At 37.2% G+C, this 16,378-nt stretch overlaps 1 protein-coding gene across 1 annotated transcript in view; it reads right to left on the reverse strand.

The window, feature by feature from the left end:
* VWDE (von Willebrand factor D and EGF domains) overlaps positions 1 to 16,378 on the reverse strand; it is a 33,233-nt gene that overhangs the window by 7,545 nt on the left and 9,310 nt on the right. The window contains exons 7-19 of the mRNA XM_065666226.1: positions 16,003 to 16,217; positions 15,604 to 15,677; positions 13,361 to 13,634; positions 11,765 to 11,973; positions 10,368 to 11,353; positions 8,338 to 8,474; positions 5,289 to 5,444; positions 4,626 to 4,730; positions 4,188 to 4,302; positions 2,277 to 2,527; positions 1,943 to 2,162; positions 1,199 to 1,336; positions 761 to 823 (exon numbers count right to left, since the gene is read on the reverse strand). Of these exons, the coding sequence (XP_065522298.1) occupies positions 761 to 823; positions 1,199 to 1,336; positions 1,943 to 2,162; positions 2,277 to 2,527; positions 4,188 to 4,302; positions 4,626 to 4,730; positions 5,289 to 5,444; positions 8,338 to 8,474; positions 10,368 to 11,353; positions 11,765 to 11,973; positions 13,361 to 13,634; positions 15,604 to 15,677; positions 16,003 to 16,217 (2,943 nt within the window). The remainder of the gene's footprint in view (positions 1 to 760; positions 824 to 1,198; positions 1,337 to 1,942; positions 2,163 to 2,276; positions 2,528 to 4,187; positions 4,303 to 4,625; positions 4,731 to 5,288; positions 5,445 to 8,337; positions 8,475 to 10,367; positions 11,354 to 11,764; positions 11,974 to 13,360; positions 13,635 to 15,603; positions 15,678 to 16,002; positions 16,218 to 16,378) is intronic.

Genomic DNA, 16,378 nt, shown 5'->3' on the forward strand with positions numbered 1-16,378 from the left:
TGCTGTGTATGGGGCTTTTAGCATTATGGGACAGAGGAAGGAATGAAACTGAAGGAAGATTATTCAACCTAACGTAAGTTCAGCCCCTAATCCCATTTACTACAGTAATAGAGAATAGTTTACGAAAGGTTAAACTTCACTAAATTGCATCACCAAGTGCTGTCTCCCACTGTGGAAAAGCAAACCATTTTACAGCTGCTGAAGAATGATCCAGCACTGGCAGCAGAGTAAAAGAGTTCTCCTCCTCCCCCACTAGCAACTCAGAGATAAAGGCAAAAGACACATGAGAATTTCCTGCAAAGAAAGCCTCAGCAGGCACAGAAATGGAAATGCCAGCAATAGCATTTACTGAGTTCTGAAATTAAGACATTCGCTTGCTATATCTTTCACCTTTCCTTTGAATTAAAGTAGGAAAATGTCATTCAACATAATGCCACAAACTTTTGCTTATCTCATATAACAGATGTCCCTATCCCCATGTTGCCTATTTTATGTCAGTGGTTAGTCACAAAAACAAAAGGCAACTGTAAGAGTGTCATACATCACACTGTCAATAAAATTACTTGACTGACCTAAGGGATTTGTTGATATTGACATTTCAGACTAATTTTTCAGACTAGAATACACCACCAATAACGAATTGAGTCAAACTGAAAAATTAAAGTTGAGTAACATAAAACTGACTAGAACCTTTATTTGCCAGCTATATGCTTATCAGTATGTGAATCAGAAATTCCATTTTCTTCATGAAAAAAATCACCTTTATTCCCTCCAATTTCTGCTGTGGAATCCTTTCTTTCAACATTCGTGGTTTCAAAGGTTTCTAAAAAGAAAAGATGTGAAGGAACATTAGTTATTGCTTTTGCTTCAGCTGCAAATAAATTGCAAACAAAGTTAAAGCAGGAAAAAAAAATACATTTAATTGTATCCTAATTTGATGTAAAAAACCAGGGTATTTTGCATCCATTTTTCCTAGTCACCTGGAAAAGTGTTTTAGAACTAAGTGACTGAGTGCAGTCTGATGTTGTCATCAACTGAGATTTTGTCCCAGCCACCAACAGTCAGAGACACAGTCCTCTTTTGCTCACTATTGAAAAGAGATCTAAATTTCTGTTAGAAACATGAAGCACAACCAAAAGGTATTTTATCTGAAGGACAATAAGATAACAGCATTCTTCTGTAAAACAAGTAATTTTACCATAACATGACTTTCCATTTCCTTGAAGATTATCTGGGCATGGACCACAACAGTAAGAACCAAAAGTATTGAAGCAAAACACTCCAGGGAAGCAAGGACTGGATACACATTCGTCTACATCATCTTGACAATTTTTACCTGCATTGAAATACAGATTTTTTTTATAATATTGTGTCACTAGGCTTTGACAGTGTGTTTATAAAAGATAAAAGTAGAATATGATTCTAATATATGCAGGTGCTGAAATATAAAAAGGGCATCTATCAATTGCAACACAGTACTTCAGTGTAGTAAGTAGGGCTGACTAGGTTTGCTGTTCACATTTTTTCATCTTATATCAGTATCCTGCTTATTACAGAATATGGAGAAGATGGGCTGTGGGGCTACATGTTGGGCTGTGGGGCTACATGTTGGGCTGTGGGCGCAGGAGGAATCACACTGTAACAAAACTCATCACTCCTATGTTTCACCATGTTGCTGAGTTCACCTGTGTGGAGTTAAAAAATGGAAATTTGTTCTCATAAAATAAACAACCATTGTATTCATGCAAGAAAAATCTTGAAGTAGGTCCTGTAACTTTATCACAAGACCATAAAATTTCTTCATACTCTACCAGTAACCCTTTTACAGTAAAAAATTAAAAAAAACCCCAAACAAACAAAACCAACAAAATACCAAGCAACATAGACATAACATTTGAAACTTCTGTTTATCACTAAATGTGATAGTAAAGTATCAATTTACCTTGAAGTTCAGGTGGACATTCACAGTAATAGCTGTTTATTCCATCCACACAGCTGCCAGTACCACATGGGTTAAGTTTACAGTCGTCAGTATTCACTTGGCAGAGATGGCCTTCAAATCCAGACACACACACACAAAGATATCTTCCACTTCCAGGTGGGAAATTGATGTTTGTCACACATGAGCCATTATTTAGGCAATCACACGATTTTACACTGACCTACAAGACATGCCCAATATGACTTTTTTTTTTTAATGAACTAGCTATGAGTTTTGCAATTAGGTATCTTAAACATCTTACTGCTGGGTGTCATTTTACTGTAACATGCATTACCTCTATTTCTACCTTAGTCTTTGCATTGCAGTCATCTGTCAAAGAAAATGTTAATTTATGGAGATTCATTGACACAGCTTTCCACAAAAGGAGACCTGATGGGGAAAGACTGGCACCTTCTGGACCAGAATCCAATGTGAAATGAATAGCAGAGCCCTCTGGATCTGAAGCCAAAAACTGATATACAAAATCTTCTCCATAAAAAGTCTGTAGCATACCCCGAAAATTTTCAAGCACTGGAGGCTGGTTGTCTGTAACAAAGGAGATATATCCCTGTTTTAAGCAAAAGTGGCAATATATTTATAAAAAGTAAAAGGAGCGTATCTTTCTATTATAGAAGTCACACGTAATTATTTCTCTTACATTCTAATGTAATTTGAATAGCACAGGGAAAACACTAGGTATTTTCATTAAAACTGTAACAATATAACCAAGAAATTACTTATTCAATACAAGAGCTTGTAAAGACGCATTGCACCTAGGCATAAAAAGAATTCAGAATTTATCAAATTTAATGCTGTATTTTAACTATGCAGAGACAGTTTGCAGATGGAAGTACAGGAAGCCATAAAAAAAAAAAGTGATCGCTGTTTCCATTAATAAACGAACAGACATTGTTAAGCAATACTTGGGAATGGGCTGCAGTGATCACCTTGGCAAAACTGAGATGAGGTGATGGAATAGGTTATTCATTCATTGTTCCTAGGAATGATTTGAACCACACAACAAATTACTGGTAACCTTAGTCTATTTAAGATGCCTCCACTGTTGAGCTCTAACCTATTTGGCAGGAATAACTAGATTTCTAGAGACACCAGGTGAAAACAAATAAATAAAACCCCAGGACCAGGACAAGATCTGTGAAAGAGAGAAGCAGATGCCCTGGGGAGAGTTAAAGTTTTGAAGCTGAAACATAGGAAGGTGATTAAGATTGCTAAATTTTGGGTTACAGTGAAATGACTGCTCCATGAAGGAACCCACCCACTGTGGCAGAAACCATGAAGGGTGAAGAAGCTGTAATGTGTGTTTCAGCATTTGATTCTGACACCCTGTTCCAAATGTCATCCACTCTGGAGAAAAGGCTGATTCCTTGGCTTATGGAATTGCCCCTTCCATTTCTGACTCTGGCAATATTGAATTCCAGTCCACGGCTGTAAGATGGAAATCCTTTGGCTCCCTGACTGTTGGATGAGTTTGATTTCATTCATTTAATTCAGGTTTCATTATTTTGGAATAGTTAAAGCTACCTAGGCTTTCAGGACAAGTTTGGACTAGGAAAAGATTCAGCAAGACAGGCACCTGTCTTGCTGACAAGAAGTCCTACTCATGCAGGACCCTCTCCAACCCAGGAAGAGTCTTGCCAGCACATTCACCCATGAAAACACTGATGAAATGCTTGTATTTAGAATCACAGAATCAATATGGATTATGTCCAAATATTAAGTGGTTAATAAATAATGACACACCATTTCATTCAGTTTGTGTTCTCCTCTTGTTTGGTACCAGAATAATTTGTTGGAAAATAGCTTTTATTCCTAAATGTCAAGCACAAACATTTGTGGATGTAGCTGTGCCAAATATCAAACCACTTCAGTCAATTAGGCTGAGAGAGGTAAATTTTCATTAGTTATTTGTAAAGGCTACTTGGGGGAGGGGAAGAGGAAGCCGATTTCTACATGTATGGTCTGGAAAACAAAATTTATTATCAGAAATTAGGAGAAACATCAGATGAAAAAACAAGATCAAATTACAAGCTAAAGTTGTGGGTACTAAATTTTAAATTAAGAACTTAACTAGTTAAAACTTCACTATTTCTACATATATGAAAACTTAGTATATTTACAACTTCTTGCTATTAAAAAAAGCCAACAAAAAAACAGAAACAAATCCCCAAAACTATTTAGAACTTACTTTCAACAACTGACCAAGCTAACTTTGATATGTCAGGTCTGCAGAGCAAACAAGGGCTGGCTGGATTTGTGTCACCTTCACCATAACAGAGTCCATCTATGTTGCATGTTTTCTCCTTTTAGAGAAATGACAATGTGATTCATTAATTTTTGGTTATTAAACAGTAAATCTGAATACATTTGTAAAGTGTCAAATAAAATCTAATCTATCTGCACTTCCACTAAATAAGTTGCTTTTAAATCTAAACAACTGACATCATGTTAGGTTTTATTTGGTAATTATATGAAGTACTTCACGCCAGCTTCTCTTTCTGTGCTTATCATTTCTGTGCATGGGAACTCCCTGTTGGAATACATCTGCTCATTTTTTGTAGGGTTTTTTTCTGCCTGAAATTATGCCTACTTTCACAATAAACAGGGAGAATAACGAAATAAATACCTTTAATGTACATAACCCAGATTCTTGTGGCTCACATGTCTGACAGGCTCCATCATAGAGTATCATTGTTTTAGAGTTGCTATAAATGAATCCATCATTAGAAATCTGCAAGATGTACAGTAAAAATGAATTAATCCATACATGTATCAGCATATCACCAGCATGGAGTGCTAACATGAGCTTCAACTCATTGATAGATACCTACATTTAGCTGTTTAACAGTCATCAGAAATCTAATCAATGCTGCCAATAAGTCTAGACAGGTATTTGACCAACCATATGTAGGTGTCTACTTTAGAGTAAGTTGAATAGTGTGTAGGCTCTATTGACCTCACAGAAAGATTCATACAAGTAGACTGGCCTCAACTCAATTGTCTCATAAATATGTCTAATGCAATTTGAAATGCTCTAGGGTAAGTATGTGGCCTTTAACTTCTATCTTTGAAGAACATGTGCCTTTTTAGGTCCTAGGGCAAATCTTGGGGCCCTCTTGGAGAAGAACACTCTCAAATGGCACTCAACTCATAAGCTTGGGTGATGAAACTGAGCCAAGCAAGCCGAGTCCCACCTTTAGTACCATTTAAAAAAGGGTAATATCTATGCAGTATATTTTCATTTCAATAGGAACATCTGTAAATGAATACTTGAAATTTCTGCAAGTACCTTTATTTGCCACCTGGCAATGGGCTTATAATCAACCAGATCCATGACATCAGACTGTTGGCCATCATTTGGTAACTGACAGTCGACAGTCCTGGAATTTTGGAAGGCAGCTGGCATAGAGAGAGGTTGTCCAGGAATCCATTGTCCATCACTATACTAAATGTTAAGACAGAAAATCTGTTTTTTCAGTGAAATACAGCAAGCAAATATTTTTATCACAGTAAAAAACCCCATGTATTACATAGTTTGGACAAATCTATTGTCTCTGGATTACAATACAGTAGGCAATATTAAATGCCATTATTTGCACACATGGATGTCTGCATAAGCCTGCTCCCATGGAAGAAAAAGCAGAGAAGTCTTTCCTGCCACATGGCTCTTTGGCACTGCATTGCCAAGGACAAGCAATTCTTCCAGCTGGAGAGTAATGGGAGGGTTAAGCAGTGGGTGATCCCCTAACAGCACTGATCCGATGTATAAGTGCCTCTGTCCCTCTCCATCTCTGCTCCCATGAGAGGACAAGCTTTAGTTGAAGGAAGAGATGACGTTTTTGGCAGGGCTCAGGTATCATTCCGAGTGCTGGAGGAATACTGGCAGCTAGCCATTAAGCCCTTGCACAAACCAACAGATTATACCATTAACCCTGAAGAGGTTTCTTCTAAACTGCAGTGAGTACAAGTCATCCAAGGATCTATCCTGAGAGTTCAAGGCAACAGAATAGGTATGAGAATACTATTTGACTGAAGTATTGATGTGGAAGCCAGAATAAGGATACTGAAAATAAAGTTAGATGGAAGTAAGAATCCAGACAGAATCAAGAGAACAGTAAGATCAAAATAATTTTAAGCTTGAATAGGTTTTACTGAGCTAGCGCATTTTTTCAGTTGCTGAAGCCAGTCGTGATATTTATGCAATCCCAATCCTGACAAGAGGAGTCATCTGCTGATAAGGCTTTGCATTTTATTTTTGTTTTGTTTTGCTTTTTACAAACAGGAAAACAGAAGTAAAACAAAAGCTTTTTCTGGAAAGACCTATGACCTACCTTTGTTCCAACCAACCATTTTGTTTTAATTTCATCCTATACTCAGTTAAGTAATTCACAGCAACAGTGAGTAAAAGCGTAACAGCTAAATACTTCCAAATATGTAATTTTGAGTGCATTTAGTACTATAACCTTTGAAATGTGACGCAGTCTATTTCTCCAGAAACCTTTTGTTAGGAGCTGGAGGCAAGTTCAGATAATCTTTTCAGAAACAGATTAACCTTTCAAAACACAAGTAAAAACCTTTCAGATCTACTATTTCCTAGCTCGTTAGGTTCATAAAAAAACTTATTTCTGCAATTCAACTTAAGAAAGAAGGAACTAAAACTGTGTTTTTGCTTTTGGGAGGTTAAAACACACTCTCATCCTTCACAAAAATCTTAGTAAATTCTGGGTCTGTCTAATTATAGCTTCCTTGGTGACATCCTACACAAACCTCTATCAAGAGCTGTGCAGTAACCATCCATCTGTGAGGTACTTCAATATAGAATTTTCTAAAACATTTCTTCTAGCATCAAGTATGAGACCTACATCCTCCTTAACACGGTGGGACAGCCCATGGACAATGGATTTAACCTTTCAGAAATTAAAATATAAAAAATAAGAAATTTAGTGTGTATTAGCTCTAAATTCTGCTAAAATGCCTCTTCTATGAAATTTTGATCATTTAGGTTTAATCTTAAAATACGTGGAGTTCTCTACTGTTGCAAGTCTGTTGACATTTGCATAAAGTCACTATTACTCTACCTAAAAATTAAACAAACAAAACTAAATAAAACAAACCAAAAACCCGCAAATATCCTTCTTCGGTATTTTCAAGGAAAAAATTCCCAGCTTCCTCCTCAACTGCAGATAATAACAGTAGTGTTCATTTTCTAACCTGGCACTCGTCAGAGAGAAGACCATCAATATAATAGGAAGTATTTGTAGTTGGGAGCCAAATACATCACCACAAACACTCCTATATCAGAATAGCTTGCCATGAGTTAAAACTGAGACATTCCAAACTGTGATAAGTGAGCTCCAAATAATTGTTTCACTGTGAGCTTGGTCTAAAAGTCTCTTAACCTAATGAAGTGTAAACTTTCAATTTTATCATTTCAAGCCAACTTGCAGATGAGTGGATATATGTTGTGTTTAAGACAAATCTATAGGCAGTATTGCTTTATCTGTCAAAATCATTTCAGCATCTACTGGAACTAGCTGAGGAAAATTTTTGTCTCAAGAACAAAATTTTCCCATTGAATGGTTCCCCTTTCACCAGCTCCCCCCAGCATTATTACATCAATGAAACCCATTTTTACTGTGAAGGATTTTTTTATTCTCATATCTAACGTGACATAAAACCTTGTAATTGCCATCTGCTTATTCCAGGATAACACTTGTAAACTGCTTGTAAATTTGCCTTCAGCAAATTCTAGATCTGAGTAACAAGACTCTCTCCGTACAGTGCGACATTTTTAATCTGTTCAAACCTGGGGTATAGAGCTGACACGTATCATTAAATAGCTGTGGCTTCTACTGCAGGGAAATGGACAACACATCAGAAATGCCTTTCTCTTTTCATAACAGATTTATTATGTTTATAAAAGGGCTATTTCAAGCATTAGATTTGAGACAGAAATCTAATAATGTCTTTAACCTTGCCATCGTTTTTCAAAGAAGTGGTACTTCAGTTCCTCTCCATAAGCACTTAAAAACCTGAACAACTATGTACTGGTTGTTACTAATAGGGCTGCCCTTGCCCTTTTCTGATGGGTAGTTGCTATATGCAGTTATCTCCCTCTCGGCTGCTAAACATTGCTGTTGTTTTGTATTTCTCTTATCATGGAGGAAATGGCAATCTTGCAAAGACTTGAGTGTCTGCTGCAAAGTGCTGACTGCCTTTGCTTTTACCTTCTACTAAAGCTTTGGGTTGTACCCACATCAACGAATAATACGTTAGACTTTTTTCCCTCATTCTCCAATAAGTTTAAAATGTGATTGTTAATACTCAGGGAGACCTACCTGTAGTTTGACAACTTCACATTTCAGACTGAGTGACTCCCTGAAGCCATGTCCAAAAGCTCTCACTGATGTGCAGTCATACTGTTGAATATCGCACAGCCCAGCATTCTCCAACTCTGTAATTTCTGGAGCCTGGGCTTCAACAAGAAGAGATTAGACAATGAATGTTAGTATATTCACTCATTCTTATGCATTTACGTTAAGCAATATGTGTATTTCTCTACCCAGCTAAGAAAAGTATAAACAATGAAATCTGGACCTATCTGAAGAAAGTCATAAACATTTTTTTATTGTTAAAATGAATCTTAATTTTAAAGCTAAGCTTCTGTCTTCTCTTGGAACTTGGGTATTACGAAGAAGAGAGAATATTCCTGTGATAACAAACACTTTTGAATATGTGTTTTGCTTGGTCATCTTGCATAATAAAATCTAAATGAAACTCAGGCTGTATTAATAGAAACTGGAGAGGCTACAATCCTGCAATAATTTGCAATGGGATTTTTTTTGTTTAACAACTAAACAAAAACATCTCAGGTGGAAATTATTTCAGCAAATAAACTGGCTAAGATTAGAACATTCAAAAATAGTTTTTATGAGCAAAACCAGTTTATTTGACTTCAAAAGGAAAAAAATATTTCATCATTCTCTTATATCTTTCTCTATTTGCTTTTAAATAGGTCACTAAAAGAAAAACACTACTGTGAAACAAAATATTAACAGGTTTTGTTTCACAGAATCACAGAATCCCAAGGGTTGGAAGGGACCTCAAAAGATCATCTAGTCCAACCCCCCTGCAAGAGCAGGGTAACCTACAGTACATCACACAGGAACTTGTCCAGGTGGGCCTTGAATATCTCCAGTGTAGGAGACTCCACAACCCTCCTGGGCAACCTGTTCCAGTGCTCTGTCACTCTTACAGTAAAGAAGTTCTTCCTGATGTTAACGTGGAACCTCCTATCCTCCAGTTTATACCCATTGCCCCTTGTCCTATCACTGGATATCACTGAAAAAAGCCTAGCTCCATCATCCTGACACCTACCCTTTACATATTTGTAAACATTGATGAGGTCACCCCTCAGTCTCCTCTTCTCCAAGCTAAAGAGACCCAGCTCCCTCAGCCTCTCCTCATAAGGGAGGTGTTCCACTCCCTTAATCATCTCTGTGGCTCTGCGCTGGACTCTTTCAAGCAATTCCCTGTCCTTCTTGAACAGAGGGGCCCAGAACTGGACGCAATATTCCAGATGCGGCCTCACCAAGGCTGAGTAGAGGGGGAGGAGAACCTCTCTTGACCTACTAACCACACCCTTTCTAATGCACCCTAAGATGCCATTTGCCTTCTTGGCCACAAGAGCACATTGCTGGCTCATGGTCATCCTCCTATCCACCAGGACTCCCAGGTCCCTTTCCCCTTCGCTACTTTCCAGCAGGTGAATATATAGTTTTGACTTTTGTAGTACTTTTCCTGTTTTTCCAGGATACCTGGTTACTGAATTTTTACTGTTTTTATTTACTGGAAAAAAAAAAACAAACCCCAAAACAAAACCATCCTGCCCAGCTCTCTTTGTTGTACTTTTTTCTTCACCATCACTTCTGCTCCCACCATACCTAACAGCTTACAGAGATGTAACATCACCAGAGAGAAAAACATCCCACTTACAGTAAATAATCACATAGACTATAAAAAATTAGGGAATGGCTGGACATGGCAGATCTTCCCTGAAGAAGACAGCATGTGGAAACATTGCTAATTTCTTGGGGCAATACTCTGGATTGCAAACCCACTGCGTGGTAAATTTTTAAAATCTGACATACTAGAAACTAAGTCCATGTTTTGCCCTTAGGAAACAAGAACGCTGAATAGAAAACAATTATGGCTGTATTAAAATGGAACTTGCTGGATAATGAACTGGGCCACTGTAGGGAACCCTTGTTGGCATACAAAAGCAGGAGAGAAAGGCAGTAAAATAAATGCATGTTGCAGAAACACTGAGAGCATTATTAAGTAAATCTCATTTTTCTAACCCACTTACCAGACAGTATGCTGCAGTCATATGAGCTGTAGCCTTGAAAACATGCACAGCCCCATTCTGTACATTCCCCATTACCACTGCAGAGACTGGGACATTTTAATGCTGTAAGTAGGCTCTCAACTGACCCTTCAAGTTCCTGTTGGTTGTAATTTATTTCTTCTAAAACTCTTTTCTCACATTCATTCTCTAGAAGAGGTAAGGAAGCTTCTGCCCACGTGAGGTCATCTTTCAACAGCAAATCTTTAACACACATATTGATTGCATCCTCTATTCGCTGGCCAAGAAGGCCACTGCAAGATCTTCCTATACTGGAATTAGCTATTGACTGCTGGCATAGTAGCAAAGCGCTAGGCTCTGTGAGGCCAGAGGGTGTGGGCCAAGAAGGGAGAAACTTCTGGTCTGTGTCAGTGGCATAGTCCTCTGGAAAAAAATAACTATATTCCTCTAAGTCTGTTTGGCTAAGACTTTGGAATAGAAATACTGGATGGTATTCATAATAGTTTTGGCGCTTTCCCCTACTTGTAACAGGTTGACTTTTTTCAAGATGACTACTGTAATGGTGAGAATTTCTTCTAATGCCTGAGCTTGAAGTTCTTTCTCTTTCTACAGCAGTATTTCCCACTGAGGTTGCAGAGACATGTGTGTTTACTTGTGATGTTTTATGACGATTGGTTTGATTATCCTCCCTCTGCAGAAGTGTAGATGAATCCATTTCATGTGCAGACGAACGTTTCTTTAAGCCTCTGACAAGACTGAAGGGCCCAAGATACTCAGCAGTGACATCCAGTCCTGGTATCAAAGAAAGAAATCTACCATTTTCACTTTCTTTACAAGACAGAGGAAGTTCTGACTGTGAAACTGTCTCTAGTTTATTCACTGATCTATACAGTCCAGCGTCTTCAAGTGCACAGTCACAAAAGACCATTTTTCTAGAAGATGTTAAAGAAGCAGGTGTCTTGTCAAACAAGCTGTCTCCTGGCGAAATTCTAGAGAAAAAAGAAAAACATGAAACTATATCTGAACTATTTTGTTTTGCTTTTTGTTATTTCATATTTCATAGATCACAGAATCTGCACCGTACAGCTATATTTAAAGACCAGTTAAATCACAAAACTATGACAGTAACTTATAACCAAAGAACTAAGAATGGATATCTTCTTTATACCTTGATATTTTGTTCAAAATCTTCTCAAACTGACCTTACCTCTGCTATTTAAATACCATTTTGGCACTTCAGTTTCAATTTTCAATTCATTATGGAATATAATGACAGCATTCTAGCATTAACTTAAAAACTTAGATTATTTATTTTATTTTTTTTTAGGTTCTTAAGAACATGAAGGAAAGTTTGAATAGAAAAATGATGACATTTGATTGAAACAGAAGTATTTTGTTACCTCCATTCCCTAATAAAAGAGGAAGGAACATCAGCATGGTTTGGGATTTCCACCCCACTTGTGGTGTGATAGTCATTCTCTGCACTTCCATCAAAGGTGCCACAGAGTCCCACTGTATGTCTGTAATCTGAACTGGGTGCCCTCAGTGTTATGCTCATTCCCCATTCACTAACATCAGCACGAACAAAAGCTCCGGAAGAAAATAAAACCTAAAATGAGATTGATGACATCATCACTAGAAACATTTTTATTTTACCTAATAGAACCAGGTATGTTTGCTGGCAAAAAGCAATTGGAAAAGAACAGGCATACGAAGACATCCCATCAAATTCTTGATCTAGCTATTCTAGATCTGACAAATTTCATTGTTTCTTCTCATGAAGCCCTGGAAATAAAACCCCTATAACCTCTCAACCTTAGCAAGCAGCTAGGTGGTGCATTATAGGTCCAAAAACTTCTTCCACCATTAGCAGGTATGCTGTGGAAGGTCAGTGACTACAAAACCACAGAGAATCAAAGATCAGCTGGGCTGCTCACACTTCACATGTTAAACATATGGAAAAGGATGATTTTAATAATATGGATAGACTTTGTCAGCACCTTTATCAACTTTCTTTTCAGCTACATGATTCCCTGTGTTAGTAGCTTAATATAGAATAACTTTCTACCTGCAAAGCTGATTCCAAATGTTTGACAAAGCTCAGAATAGTCTCAAATATTTACTATTTAATTTTAGGCAACTCTACAGTATCTTGAAAGAAATACTAGAACCCTCAATAACAAAACCCATTGCAAGCTTAAATACTGTTTATAGGATTAATTTGCTGTAGAAATCCAAGTAAGTAATTAAATTTTTCTTCTTCCTAATATCCTTTTAATTTCTCAGTTGCTTAATGTCATCTTAATATTTCATATCTGAAGTCTTCAGATTAAGTGCTTCAGATAAAAGTTAAATATTTAAAATAGTTTTACAGCAATAGCCAAAGCCAAGTTTTTATGGCTTGCCTTCCAGACCAACAGTGACTAAAGAGCAGCTGAGGGTTTCATTTTAACATTCTGCTTCATTTGATGTTCAGTGGAGTCCTACAGCAATTCTATCTACAAAAGAAAAGCTACAGGAAATTATAAAAGTAAATGTGAACGTTTTAACTGAGGACCACATTATCTAGAAAGACCATTTACACTTCTAATTTTGTGGATGACATTTGGCATAATTCATTATCTGCATGCACAGCCTTCCTAGGTGACACTGGCATGAGTGAAACAGAGCAAACAGATATCATTTTGGAACATCAAGGTTTCTAAATACGTGCATATTGCATCTGAACACTGCACTTTCATCACAAGGGTTGTATTCTGTGGTTGACAACATGGTTCCAGAAATGCATGCATGTCAACACATCCTAACTTTTGAGGACATCACCTTTCACTTACGAGCAAAAAACACTAGCCAAAGGACTATGATTGTAAATTAAACATTATGCTATTGCTTAGTTGCAGAAATTGAAAAATGTTTTAGTTCTGAAGTTGGTGTGAATTGGTAAAAAAAACTGTAGAGATAACCACTACATCCACAAGCAATTATTTACTACTTACTGTTACTTTTCTTCCTAGGTAGGATTCAGTGATTCTAACATTGCTTCCTGTTGTGTCTCTAGTTATTACAGATAAGTGAGGCTGTGTCTCGTGTAGCTGACCACTGCACATGTCAAATGCAATTATATCACTTCCTTCTTTGGCAACAAAGCCACAGTTGCAGGATGCTGGGTAGTGAAGACTTCCACAGTCCCACTGGCGAACATGAACTTCAAAATCTCGAGACGTGCTCTTGTAGAGAACAAATGTTCCCTTTTTAAAATTGTCATAGGGCCTGGAATTAAAAGAATAGCAAGTGATATCAGTTTGATTATTAAATAATGGTATAACATGTCAGCAACTTCATCTTATAACACACTTCTAATATTTGGTGAACTTTGATAGCGCAACTTATTTTGCTGCATCAGAAAACCCAAACAATTCAGCTAACAAACTAACATGTAACTTTGTTCTGAACAAACAGCATCATAACTTCCTCTGTGCAGCTCTAAATCAAAAAAATTAAACCTGTTTACAACAGAAAAATAAAGAATAAAAGAATGAGTATACATAGATAATGGTAGCAAATGGAAACACAACCATGAAGCCACTGCCATTTTGTTTAGGGTTTTTTTTAACAGTGCTTATGACAGGGAACTGGAGGGTACTTCTCAACCTTTGCGTTTCTACAGCTGCACACCTATGCAGCAAGAGCAGTAAGATACATAGCGGGGCGGGGGGGGGGGGGGCAGGGGGGCAGCTGCTGAAAACCATGTAAATACCCTTTACAAACTGATTTAGAAAGTCACATACTTTTAAAAAGGTCTGTTTTAATAAGATGGAGATGGGGAGCGCTTCTTCACAAAGATCTGAAAATTATTTAAGATGAAAAACACAGATAGAAACCCATAAATAAGGACTTTTTTTTTCCTTAGGGTTAGGCACCTGTTCCCTGAAGCAAGGTTAAAACAGCCAATTTAATGACTCAATGGTGAGAAGGAGGGGGAGGAAATAAAGAAAAAAATCCCAGTTTTTGCTACAAGTTAACAGCCTCTTAGCTATAAATGGCATTTGACAGTTAACTGCAGAATGGCGATTTGCATTGTGTATAATGGGCCAGCAGAGAAGCTGCAGATGGCTACCCCACTGGGACTGCATAGGATTACTTGTGACTCAACAAGGACAGTTCCTTTAATATATGTTTCCTCAATTTGTAAAATTAAGTAGCAACAGACTTCATCCTTTAAAATGAAGTTCTTTCCCCTCAGCATTATGCTTCCAGCTGGAGCACATCACAGTAAATCATTTCTTTATAAGAAAGCTTGAACATAATGCACTGATGGTTAAAATGCTCAGTCAGGCCATCCCTAGAATTTCCACTGAAGAGGAACCACAAGATCACGATAGTAATAACAAAGTTACTGGGGTTATTACAGTCTTAGCACTATCAGAGAAGCAATTACAACTTGGTTTTTTCCCTTCTGTTATGAATTTCACAGAAGAATGGAGTTGTGGGCTGAACATTCTTATTTTGAGGCCACATATCCTCCTCTTCACCCTGCCACTTGAAGAATTACATTCTCTGCTCAGCAGAAGTACGTAAGTCCCAAGTGTGTATGTTTGTTTTGACATCTTCCATGAATTAGAAACACTCTGAAAGACAGAAGAATACTAAAAACATGCCATCTTTGGCCGAGGAAGCTGTCTTCACTTTGTGAATGTCAGTGATGTGCAAGTAATGGCAGTGAATAGATCACTTTCAGTGCCACAAATGAACTCAGCACAATGTTAAACGCACAGCAGATAACTTCTAGCAACTTGATCCTTGCAAGGATTCAGATACTGACACCCAGAAATGGAAACTATGCTGTAGATTGGAAGCACTTCTGCACTAAAACAGTTTTGTCTAATCAATCATCTCATCATTGTTCATATTTAAAAACATTTCTTTCATAGTCAACAGACTGTACAGCAACCATTCCTCTCTTAGCATACTCCTCTAAATAATCCGTTTGCTTCACCCTGTTGTTACAAACCCAAAACTTGCATTTAGAAATACAAATACTTCAAACATCATCATAACTGGCATAACTATTCTTATTGCCCAAGAAAGAATGTAAAATACAGAGTGCAATTAACTTGAATCACCAATACAGATTGTAAAGAAATAAATAAGCAGATAGAAAATACATCAAACCCCCCAAAAACCACCTACAAAAAAATGCCAACACACTTAAAATTAACAGCAGCAATCTAGTGATTACCTTCCATCAAATGTAATTATATGAGGGTCAGTAAATGAGTAGCAGTAGGCAGTGGGTAGATCCTTTACTCTAATCTTCAAAACAAAGAAGCACATAGTAAGCAATGTGAGATTAGGAAATAGACAGACTCAGGCATTTATATTATGATACTAGTTTACACTCTAATAAATATTGTATTATACTTTTAATCAATCTGAGCTGTTGTGTCAACATTAAAATGTAAATAATAATAATAATAGTTCAAATGAAAATGCAGCAATTCAATGAAAACAAAACAGTGGAAAATTGACCACTTAGAAATCTTGATGTGAGTCAGCAAGTTGTAACTGGAATAGAAGCTCCATTAACATCAGCCACATTTCTGGGCAGTTTACAGAGCTTAGCATGAAGATTTTCAACCTGTGTGCTTTCTGGAACATAGCCATTCCACAGGAAATTCTCACTGGATATAGGTTCGACTGCAATTCTGGTAATTCTGTCTCCATCCTGCATAAAGTCTGTCACAGCAGTGAAATAAATTACAGCTTGACTACAAATTCCGTTATTGCAGGGCTTCTGGAGAAGATCCACATGACAAGTAGAAAGAGCCAAGTTTAAACCTAACTGCTCTTTACCTGTTTTAATAAAAACACATCATTAGTGAGTTTTCTGCTAAGTAAGTCACATTTCATATACTACTGTTAAAACAGTTACTAACTTATTTACAAATATTTTAATAAATTAATTATGCCTTTTTCTTGTGTCTGGTCATGCAACCCCCCCTCTCTACATCTTC

This window comes from Lathamus discolor, chromosome 2 (genome assembly GCF_037157495.1).
Source record: "Lathamus discolor isolate bLatDis1 chromosome 2, bLatDis1.hap1, whole genome shotgun sequence".
In the NCBI taxonomy this organism is placed as follows: Eukaryota; Metazoa; Chordata; class Aves; order Psittaciformes; family Psittacidae; genus Lathamus; species Lathamus discolor.